Raw genomic sequence first — 12344 nt, 5'->3', positions numbered from 1 at the left:
CACGAGAGGCACGTCCTAGCCCAGCCGCGGACGGCCTTCCGGAGGCCATGCCAGACGAACTTGTCGGCGATCAACCTTTGGGAGACCCTCGCGCCCGGGTGGGACAGGCCGTGGATGGCGTCAAACACCTGGCGCTGCCAGCCCGCGGGCACGATGTGGCGAGGACGCCCGAGGGAGACGTCGCACAAGAGGGCCGCGCCCGCGCCATCGAACGGCACCTCGGTGACGCGGAGGCCCGTGACGGCGGTCCGCAAGGCCTGGACGTCGGGGTCAGCGGCCTGGTCCGCTGCCATCCGGGCATAGTCGTTGCCGAGGTGGACTGCGTGGGCGACGGCCCGGGAAAGGCAATCCGCCACCGGGTTGTCCTTCCCCGCGACGTGCCGGATGTCCGTCGTGTACTCGGACACGGCCGAGAGGTGACGCTGCTGCCAGGCCGACCACGGCTCGGTGACCTTGCCCATCGCGAAGATCAGCGGCTTGTGGTCGACGAAGGCCGTGAACGCACTGCCCTCGAGCAGATGGTGGAAGTGCCTGACCACCAAGTGAAGCCCGAGCAACTCGCGGTCGAAGGTACTGTAACGGCGTTCGGGCTGGCGAAGCTGCCGGCTAAAGAACGCCAGCGGTTGCCAAGCTCCACGCACCCATTGCTCGTGCACCGCTCCCACCGCGTAGTCCGAGGCGTCGGTGGTGAGGGCGATCGGTGCATCGGGCGCCGGGTGCGCAAGCATGGTGGCGTTAGCCAAGGCGAGCTTCGCGCCCGTGAACGCCGTGTCCATCTGCTCGGTCCAGGTAACGTCGCCTTTGCCCGGCTTACCTCGGAGAGCTTCGTGCAGGGGGCGCAGGAGCTGGGCGATACGGGGCAGGAACCGATGGTAAAAGTTCACCATGCCCAGGAACTCCTGCAGCCCTCTGATCGTGCGGGGGCGCGGAAACCACTTCACCGCCTCACCTTGGCCGGCAGGGGGACGGCTCCGTGCCTGGTGACACGGTGCCCCAGAAAATCGATTACGGCGGCGCCGAACCGGCACTTTGCGGGGTTCACAATCAGGCCATGCTGGCCCAGGCGTTCGAAGAGCGTGCGGAGGTGGCGTAGGTGCTCTTCGCGGGACGCGCTGGCGACGAGGATATCGTCCAGGTAGACGTAGACAAAATCCAAGTTGCGCAGGAGGCTGTCCATCAGTCGCTGGAACGCCTGAGCCGCATTCTTCGCACCGAAGGGCATCCGCAGGAACTCGAAGAGTCCGAATGGCGTGATGACCGCCATCTTCGGGACGTCCTCCGGCCTGACGGGGACCTGATGGCAGCCGCGTATGAGGTCCACCTTCGAGAAGAAGGACATGCCCGCCAAACGGGCGGAAAAGTCCTGAATGTGGGGGACGGGGTAGCGGTCGGGAGTGGTGGCGTCATTGAGACGGCGATAGTCCCCGCACCGTCGCCATCCCCCGCCGAGCTTCGGCACGATGTGCAGCGGCGACGCCCATGCGCTCTCTGAGTGCCGAACGATGCCGAGTCGCTCCAGGGTAGCGAACGCCGCTTTTGCCACCGCCAGCTTCGTCGGCTCGAGGCGGCGTGCCCGGGCGTAGACCGGTGGCCCGACGGTGGGGATGTGATGGGCCACCCCGTGCTTGACGGCCCCCGCAGAGAACGTGGGCCGCGTGAGGGCCGGGAAGCCGGCGAGGAGGCGGGTGAATGCGTCTGCTGCCGGAAGCGTACAGATCAACGTGGCCGGAACCGAACCATTCGGCAAGCCGCTTGGCAAGCCGCTCGACGAGCTGGGCAGCGCCACAAACGAGCGAGCTGAACGTCTCGGCCTGGACAAGACGTCTGCGCTTTACGTCGACCAGGAGCCCAATAGTGCACAGGAAGTCCGCGCCAAGCAGTGCCATGGGCACGTCGGCGGTGACGAACGTCCATCGGAAAACCTGCCTCCGAACCGCAGAGAGAGGCAGCATTTTCCGTACGTATGGATGGGCGTCCCGTTCGCGGCAAGCAGCGCGGGGCCCCCGCCCGCGGCGTGCTTGTCTGACGTACCGGCGGGAACGACACTCACCTGCGCTCCCGTGTCACACAGGTAACGGCGCCCGGATAAGGTGTCCGTTATGAACAGCAGGCTGCTCGAACGGCCGGCGCTCATCGCCACTATTGAGCGCCGGCCCGGGCGTTTCCCGACCTGTTGAAGGAGCATGGCGGATGACATTGCCGAGCCTCGTGGCCAAACTTGGCGTGGAACCAGCACCAGGTGGTGGAGCTGGAGGAGTGTGGCTGGCTCCGCCAGGCCGGTGGAGTTGGCGGTTTTCCCCGCGGTGGCGGTTTTCGCCGCGGCGGTGGGCGGGGCGTGGCGGCGGTCACGAGGGGCGTATCAGCATGCTGCGTATGCTGTGTAAGCTGATGCTGTGGATCAGCATCATCAGCAGCATCAGCAGCATCAGCCTCGAGGTCCGTGAGGGCCGCACCGACTCTCGCCCGCGTATCCGAAGCCGCGAAGTACCTGTCCGCCTCGGCTGCCAATGCTCGGGGTTCCGTTAGCCCGGTCCTGGCCAACGCGAGGCGAACCTGCGCTGGAAGTTGGCGACGGAAAAGCGCCCGGAATAGAGAACCGGGGGCTTCGTCGCGCAACAGTGACAGCATATGGTCCATTCGGACCGACGGGCGCGTGTCGCCGAGCTCGGGGAGATCCAGGAGGCGGTCGGCCCGTGCGTCGTCCGTGAGGCCGAACGTGGCTAGGAGTAGCCGCTTGAGCGCCTCATACTTGTGGCCGTCCGGTGGCTGGCGAAGGATGGACACAACTCGAGCGGCCGTGCCGGGCCCGAGGGAGGCGACGACGTGGCAGTAGCGCGTGTCGTCGCCGGTGAGGCGCCGAAGCTGAAATTGGGCTTCGGCTTGAACGAACCAGACTTCGGCCTGGGCCTCCCAAAATTCGGGAAGTTTAATCGCCATTGCCTTGTCGTTTGCCATTGCAATGGCGTCGTGTTCGGAAGGATCGCTACGGCAGATCCAACGTCGAGGTCACCATATAAAGCGCGATGCTGCGCGCGCTAATGCTTACGCAAGGAGCAAGCGGACAACGCGGTTCATAAAAGAGTCTTTATTGAAAGTACTCAAACTGCAGCACTAAGCTGCTCAGGGCTGTGCGCCCCGTGTATATCGTGAGGCCACGCCTCTCTCCCTGGCGTGGCCCATCCCCACTTGGTGTGCGGGGTGATATCACCACGTCAGTGCTTTCGTGTCCGCCACAATAACCCCTTTAGAAGGACATGGAACAATCATACAAAATAATATCTGCAGTAATGATATTTACTACGATAACAATCGATTGTTATAAAAGATCCTTATTTTCACGTGTTTTACTTCATGTGTTTCACATGTTTGTTTGTGTTTCACACTGAATGAAAAACGTAAGGTATAGCATGCAGATTGTGATACATGACAGGTTCAACGATATGTCCGGCCTGAACGGCATCGGAATCAAAATGGCGGTGTGTGGAGTCAGCCGTCGTACCGCTGTAATGACGTCACATCACTCCTGTCATGGAACCAGATCCTCAGCTCTGATTGGTGTACGTTTGCGGGGACATATATACATATATACATACATACATACATACATACATACGGACAGACAAACACTGTTCGAGACGGCTTTGCCCAATGGGCCGTAAAAATTATGTTTGTGAAGCAAGGAATCATTCAATTCCAGTATTTATTTCACAGAACGGTGGAATTTTCAGCACCACTCCCCTCCATTGTTTGGATTTGTCGAGACATGCTAGTTTCGTGGGAAGAAAGGGGTATCGTGCAACCCCCGGAAATCAACTTCTAATCGACGTCCCTAGATCAGAAAAAAATGCGTAGAAAACGATGAGCTATGGTAACAAATTGTAAAAATGGGCCACGTATCATTTTTATGCAACTTAGGCCGCCATTACCTATATCTCAGCCATTACTGCAGATAACTGAACAAATAAGGTGTCTAGACCCATGTTTTGAGGGTCAAAGATTATAATAAAACTATTCTTGAAGTGACCACATGTGTCCGTGGCATACCAGTAGGCAAATTAGTGCCACCATTACCGAAAAATCATTTTTTTGCCATGTTGTTATGGATTCATCACTTCCGTTGTTGTGGTTCTCGTCACGAAGTCTCAATGATCTGAATGAATTGCAGAAACAGCACCGAATGATGCGCCACCCACGGTAAGCGCAGGCTTTCCTCTCTGAACACTCTTTTGTAATTTTAGTGCTGTTTGAAAGTTTTCTTTGCGGAATAATAATAAAGTAAAGGCTTTGCAGTTTACAACATGTGATGGCTCTTAAAAGAGCTGTTATATTCTTTATACTTTAAAAATATCAGATTGAAGGGGAAGGAGCTCAGACAAGGAAATAGGTTTGAGTATCTGAGGGGAACAGTGTCCAAGGATGATAAGTCAGAAGTAGAGGTGCGGAAGAGGATTAATGTGTGTGCGAATGTGTGGAGGAGCGTGGAGTGAGTAATGGTAGACAGAAATATTTAAAGGAGATTGAAATGAAAGGTTCTGGTGTGTGTAACGCAAAAGCCAACCTTTACAGTCTGGATGTGGTGGCACTGACATAGAGACAACAACAGAGGCTGCAGGTTTGCAAAAACAGCTGGTCAGGAGCATTGTGGGAGTAATGAGGGTGGATAGAAGGAGAATGGATGAGCTGAGGTAAGAGATTGATGTACAGATGAGCTTGACGGGGAGATTGGTGAAATGCCAGCTGAGATGGGCTGGATACTTGGTGTGGATGGGGGGAAGAGAGAATGGCAAAGAGCGGATAGGTTGTGGGAACAAGGTAGGGAGAAAATATGTAGACCATGGGTGAGATGGGAGGATTGTGTGAAGAGGGATATCAGTAAGGTGTGGGTGGTTGGATAGTGGGGAGAGTTAGCTATGGACAAACCGGAGTGAGGAAGATCGTGGTCAAGGCAGGGCAGGAGATTGGTACCATTGGACATTGGTACAATGGGAGGTGAAGAAGAAGAAGAATTTTAAAATAACTCTAAAGAAAAATAAGAAAAGTGGGCCTCGACGTTTTGCGCAGCATGCTCCACCCATCGACAGGAGGAAGTAAATGGAACGAATGGGATGCAGAATTTATAAGAACTCCACAACTCCCATTGGCTGGTTATTGTGGGTTTCTGATTGGCTGGTCATTGAGTATTGCCGTTTGGCCAGTGTGGTCTTTCTCATCATGGTGCATTGTCCTCGGTGTATTTATAGTTGTGATTCTAGGTGTCTGGTTGTTAATGGCGGAGAGCCAGATATGGCTAATGGGTGGCCCTTTTTCTTGGGGGACCATGTGATGTAGATGTTACATTGTAGCTACCAGCTAATGCTTGCGATGGTCCTGAAATTGAAGGCTTAACATCCATACTTGGGATGGTCTCCTTGTTGATGCATCAATGTGTCTGCAAAACAATAGGTTGACAGTTTATAGGCCACCCCAGAATGCAGCCTAAACGAGACAACCCAAAGGTGAATATGCTACCTCTCAAGTCTCATGCCGACCCCGTTCCGTAATCAAAGACGTACCACTGAAGGTTGTGCAAGATGGTTAGACATAACTGTCTTCATTAATTGTGAAGATCCTGTCATGGCGGTCAAGGCAATTACACCTTGGAAGCATAAATTCAAAGTTTACTTCATTTCTCCACCCGCTCCCACAATGTTAGCTTGTATGATCTTGAATGAATCGTGCCTCTCATATTATAACGAGGATGCTGCATGTCTGCTTGTGTCCATCTGCCCCTGCTTTACCACCGTGGCACGATACAGGCAGCACTTTACAAGTGAATGCAGCGCAGAGAGTAAAAGTAATGAATCTTCTGAGGATGATGTCGAGAAGTCTGTGCGCCTCCTGTGGCTCTCTATGTGGAGGATGCCGCCGGCGCTCTTCCGCCTCTGCCTGTGCCACTTGTGCACTTGGGTTTCCCTTATCACCATGGTGGTCTTCTACACTGACTTTATGGGTCAGGCGGTCTTCAATGGTGATCCAACTGTGAGAGTTTGTAAACTTACATTTGTCACACATTATGGTGAATCTGAACATGTATCCAATTGTATAAGAGCATTGCAATTGTAAAATAATAATAGACACAAAGCAAGAACCATTTGTGTACTGTGTATTTGTTCATTGATGATTGTTATTCACCGTTTCGATTATTCATTGTTCAATAATACATCAATTAGACACAAATGCTTTTTGACCAGATGCCATTTTATAGTTCTTCCAGTTATATATCTCAGGACCATTTTGTCACCATGGCAAAAGGTAGTCCTATGTGAACGGTTGGTGTCTCTTAAAGGGCCACAATCATCATTTTTTTGAAGATATATGTTTTAGAGGATCATATTCCTGACCCGTTAGGATAAAAAAAAATTGGGAGAAAAATGGGCCGGATAGTCGTCCTTTAAAATCGGACTATTATCACTTCTACAATGCAAATGAGCTACTTCTCACAGGTGCACAACTCATTGATGGACGCATACTTTTGCTTTTCCTCCCAAGTTATTCTAGCATTATGAGGCTGATGTGCCAAACTTTTAACTGTTCGAATCGTCGATAAATCTGCCCACAGAACACACAAGTCGTTTTTTTGCATCCCTGACCCATGAAATTCAACCACAAAGCACACGATCGTTGAAGATCTTTTGTGGGTGTCAGGGATGCAAAAAAAAAAACAACAACTACAGGTTGCTTGGCTATACAGCCAAGACAACGCAGGAGCGGCTTAGGGACAACTCTGTGAAGGTCCTTGAGTGGCCCAGCCAGAGCCCTGACTTGAACCCAATCGAACATCTCTGAAGAGACCTGAAAATGGCTGTCCACCAACGGTCCCCATCCAACCTGACAGAGCTTGAGAGGATCTGCAGAGAAGAATGGCAGAAAATTCCCAAATCCAGGTGTGCAAAGCGTGTCGCGTCATAACCAAGAAGACTCGAGGCTGTAATCGCTGCCAAAGGTGCTTCAACTAAGTACTGAGTTAAGGGTCTGAATACTTATGTCAATGTAATATTTCAGTTTTTTCTTTTTAATAAATTTGCAAAACTTTCTAAAATCCTGTTTTCTCTTTGTCATTATGGGGTATTGAGTGTAGATTGATGAGGGAAAAAAATGAATTTAAAAATGAAGATATCTATTGGAAGGAAGCACTTTCATCATCTACACCAACCACAAACCTTTGGTGTAGGCCTTAGACTCAAAGCCTGATCGTCACTCCCCAAGGGAGATCTCGACTACATATCCCAGTCCACACCAGACATCAGACATGTTAAGGAACTCGATAATGTGCTAGCGGATGCACACTCACATTCGCACATTGCTGCGCTTTCGCTCTTCCTCCATCGATTACAGCCAGATAGCAGCTAATCAGGAGAATGATGAGCTCTGCGAGCTACAAGATTCATCTTCCTCACTGTCGTTTCGGAAAGTACCACTCCCTGCTTCAGGTGGATACATCTGATGTGATGTCTCAACAAGCCACGAATGACCTTTTTGGCCTAAAAAAACACTGTCATGGAATCTTCAATGCACTCCACTGTTTGTCACACCCTGGCATCAGATCCACTCAGAAGTTGACATCAGCACGTTTCCTTTGGCCAGATGTTAACAAGGATAACTCGTGAGTGGGCAATGAATTGCATTCCATGTCAGAAAACTAAGGTCCATCGCCATGTCAAATCCCCTTTAAGTACCATTACTACGTCAGATGCGAGATTTGAGCACATCCATATCGATCTCAGAGAACCACTACCTCCATCAAGTGGGTACAGTTACATGCTCACCTGTATTGATTGCTATACCAGTGGTCTGATGCCATTCCTCCACATGACATTATAGTAGACATAGTCGTTGGAGTATTGGTACATCATTGGATTTCAAAGCATGGCACACCACCTGCCATCATCACAGGTAGGGGGCAGCAATTTGAATCGAATGATTTAGGACGAATCGAACGAACGCCAAGTTTGTTAGGGATTTATCCCCCCCCCCCCCCCCCCCAACCCCGCAAGGGATGAATCTGAGACATCTTAGACAGTTACAGGAGAATTTATTAGGGTCTCAACATGTACATGGGAAAGCTGCCATTTTCAAAGTAATGACAGCTTCTCGTCAAACACATCAGGCGAGGGTCTTTTTACTCGACAGGAAATAATGAAACTAACTTCAAAGACAGGATGTAAAGAATAACATTGGGGTTGTTTTTGTCAGGGGAGAGCTATCAAGCCGCGTCTTCTCGTCCACTCTGCTTTTGCTCAAGGTCGGTGCCTGAAAGCTTCAATAAGCAGGCCATATTATCACAGGCCAGGGGTTACCCTCTAACCAATAGGAGGGGGAGAAAGGGACTGAGACTCTCGAGAGGTTTTGTGCATGGTCAGACATGAAGGATGCTCTCGCAGTGTTTTTTTCTTGATTTGCTTACTTGGAGTGTTAATAAAACATATTACGCACTCAAATGAAGTGTCCTCACTAAAGTATATTGGTAGATTTTTTTTTTGAGGATTTGTATTGCATTGAACCAATGGAGTGTCCATGCCATCCTTACATAGGAAGTCTATATCAACTTCCTGATAAGTTACAAGAGAACAACTTCCTTAATAGTGATATACAGTATTTAAATATGAAAATCCTTTGTGGCGTTTCATAGACTATTATACCTCGTTCTGAGAGCTTGTTGACATTCTCAGTAAGTTAGCCAATAATGACTTTCAGTGTCAACTTAAAACCTGGGATGATTATTTCATTCATTAAAAATCCAAGGTGGAGTAGTCCTGATCCACCATTCAAGTTAGCAAAATTCCAATGTCGTTGTAAAAGATGTGAAGCACCTCTATTCTCCCTGGTTGGTGCATGTTTGGTATGTTTTTGGACGCATAGAGGTCAGCCCTTACTCTGACGAACAAGACGTTGGTTTTGGCCCACAGTTGCGACACCACTTTTTGTTTCCAGTAATGATTTGTTCCAAGAAAGTTTCATATATCCCAAGGAAAATGCTAAAGACATGGAGAGCAAGCCTGCTGAGTTTCTGTTCATCCGTGCGAACATGTGGCAGTCATTTTGCCATCACCTTTCTCTCTCCTCGATCTTCAGTGACAACGTGATGCACTGTTGACATGGTATTCCCGAGTCTGCCTTTAAGTTGTGAATCATGATATGCTGATCTTGAAGCAAGAGTTCGTCAATAAAAGAGACATTGTCCTCACATCGTCTGGTGGAAGGCCTGTTTCATAGGTAAACGGTTCCGTTGAGTGGAGAAATTTTGGGAAGAATTGCAAACATTTCTCAGTGTTTTTCATCTTGTGTGTTTCTTCCACATCACCATGGGTTTATATAACAACTTCAAGAGCTCAGGTATATTCTTTCATGAAACTTACTGCCACAGCCACATCCTTTATGTCCTCGATGCAATTAAATCATGAACCCAAACAAATAGTGCGAGAAACTTGGTACCTCCCACAATTATCAGGAAATAATGAGACTAAATGTAATCTGTATTGTGATTGTGAAGTTTTTTTAATTTTAAAAGTTGTAGTAGGGTATCAGAACTTTTTGGTTGATCATGAGTGTTTGCCTTCTTTCTTATACAGCTCATGCCTGCGTATAACATCATTTTCTGGGGGAGTGGTGAAGATTCCTGTGCTGCTGCTGCAGTTCCCCCTGTAGGTTAGAGCAGGAATTTGTTACTTATTCAGGTGCCGTCTGTTCAGGATAACTCGCCTACTCTTCGTGAAGGACACCGTGGGATATTTAACATCCACAACTAATGCTGGCAGTTAGGATGTCGAGTTTAACATCCATCCCATCCGAGCGGCGGCACACACCCTGATGAATCTCCCGACATGTGAAACACCAGGATGACAGTTTATAGTTGGGTCTGGATTCAAACACAGGCGAGACAGCTCACAGAGGAGTGTGCATACCTCTAGGGCCTAGGCCATCCTGCAAGTCCTGTGTTGTGTGTATGTGTTTGAGTGTTCATTTACACTCCTTTGCCGATGAAGTGTTGATGATACTGGCAGAGAAAAGCTTCCGATCCACAGCCAGGAACAAAATTAACTTCTCTCGCTGGGTGATCTACCGCACTAACTGAGGATTTTAAATCCTCAATTTTATACCAGTACAGCGGAAGGGAGCACCATTTACAGGTACACGTTTCTGGCCATTTGCCATCATCAGTGCGAAGACAGCAAGGACAGGCACTCACTACTTAAATGTGAACCAAGCTGGTCTGGGTAGCCTCATCATCTCGCTTGACCTGGTTCAGCTTCAGTGTTTCGGCTCAGGTTCAGAGTTGGGTTGGAATTGGGACACTATTTTGATAGAATAATGATGAGCATTAAGCTTTGCCCCTTGCTATTGGGGACACAGACTTTGGTTTTACCTTGGATTTGTTCTGGTTCAGATAAGTTCCAGACTGTCTGCTGGAGACTATTTAGTACAACAATCTGTTTGACTATTTCACCCTCATATGACATTAACGTTTGCCTTCTTCAATTCTACATATGGACATATCTGCAAGGCAATGCTCCATGTTAGCTGACTAACAAATCTGATATGATAACATTGATATCAACAGACTGATGTAAAATAAATCAATGCAAAACTAAGATCTATAGTGGATCATTGAGGCCTTCTAGACCTCACTTACACTCTCTGAAGATGGTACAACAATCTTTATGGCACGCTTGGGAAGTGGACGCTCGGTAAGCCGTGAGCTATCAACAATTTGGTTGGAAGAACATACTGACAGATTGAGCCTGCAGGTATGTGCAAAATATGACCACGACGTAGCTGCAACTTTCCCTGCTCAACTTGCACAGCTAATCGAGGAGAAGGGGTATGTACTGGAGCAGGTCTTCATTGCAGATGAGACGAGCCTGTTCTGCTAGAAAATGCCCACGACGACTTTCATCTCGAAGTGACAGAGGACAGCATCAGGCTTCAAGGATGCTAATGATTGGGTATCTCTTCTCCTATGCCCCAATGTCAAAGGGGACTGCATGATTAAGCCATTGATGGTGTACCGTACCTTGAACCCAACCCACGTGTTTTCAAGGGAAAAAAACAAGCAAACTCTGCCCATATTTTGGATGGCCAACAGAAAGGTGTGGGTAATAGCTACCATTTTTGTGGATTGGTTCCACAACTGTTTTGTCCTTCAAGTGGATAGGCACATGGCAGACAAGAACCTCTCCTTCAAGATTCTCCTGAGTCACCGAGGGTGGCCCATGCCAATGTCAAGGCCATCGTCCTGCCACCCAACACCACCTCCCTGATCTAACCACGAGACCAAGGGGTGATTTCAATGTTTAAAACATTACACCTGCCACACCTTCCATCACATATTGGATGCTGTTGTGTTTGCCCCTGAACTTACCGTCGGGAAATGTTGGAAGAACTTCGACATAGCGCACTGTATCAGTGCCATCAAGGACTCTATCGACGAAGTCAATGCCTCCACCATCAATGCTTGCTGGCAAAATCTATGGCCACAGGCAGTGAAATACTTTAGTGGCTTTCCAGACAGCATGGAAGACAGGTGGCAAATTGCCGGGTTGGCACGACAAGTGGGAGAGGAAGGTTTCGACAACATGGAGCCTGAGGAATTGGAGGAGTGCATAGCCTCGCATGGTGAGGAGCTGAATAAGGAGGAGTTGGAGGCCATCACCAAGGCTTCCGAGGAGGTGGACGATGAGGAGGAGGGCAGTGAAGAGGGAGAAGAGGTTGCAAGGCCCAACTTGACCATCAAGTTCCTAGCTGAGGTGTTGCAGGATATGAAGTCAGTCGCTGACAAGTTGCAAGATGCCGACCCAGTGATGGAGCAGTACCTCCCGTTCAAGAGGGGGTTGGATGATGTTTTGCTGTATAGAAACCTGCAGCACTCAGCGAAACACCTTTCAATCGCCCATTTTCTTCACCCCGGCTCCTCCACCTCATCACCTGAACATTCTATGACAAAATATAACATTCATTTGAAATCAAGTTCCTCAATCATAAACTGATGTTTGTAGACAGACAGACAGAAGTGAAACAATTGCTTAACCCCCCTTTTCGATTCACATGCACTGGATAACAGGGTGCAAAACGGACCCCCTTTATGGCAGCCCTATCAGCGTACTTCCAATCATCAGCAAAGTCATGAAATCCATCATGGCAGTTGATATGAAATCCTTCCTTTTCTCTGACGGCCTCATCTCAGATCACCAATTTGTATTCAGACCAGGTCTACCTTGGACATTCTGTGGCTATTCACCCTCACCCAATAATGGATGGAGGCCCTCAATGTGAAACATGAGATCTGGGCTTTCTGTCAAGACATATCT

The 12344-nt window shown here is 49.3% G+C and overlaps 1 protein-coding gene across 1 annotated transcript in view; it reads right to left on the bottom strand.

Annotated features, from left to right (window-relative positions):
• The window catches only part of LOC137413195 (uncharacterized), a 56053-nt gene extending 50471 nt beyond the window's left edge, over nucleotides 1-5582 (bottom strand). The window contains exon 1 of the mRNA XM_078772864.1: nucleotides 5553-5582. Within this exon, the coding sequence (XP_078628990.1) occupies nucleotides 5553-5582 (30 nt within the window). The remainder of the gene's footprint in view (nucleotides 1-5552) is intronic.
• Nucleotides 5583-12344: the final 6762 nt, after the last annotated feature.

Source organism: Myxine glutinosa, chromosome 1, assembly GCF_964187855.1.
Source record: "Myxine glutinosa chromosome 1, kmMyxGlut1.1, whole genome shotgun sequence".
Classification (NCBI taxonomy): domain Eukaryota; kingdom Metazoa; phylum Chordata; class Myxini; order Myxiniformes; family Myxinidae; genus Myxine; species Myxine glutinosa.
This window is presented reverse-complemented; position numbering and strand designations above follow the sequence as displayed.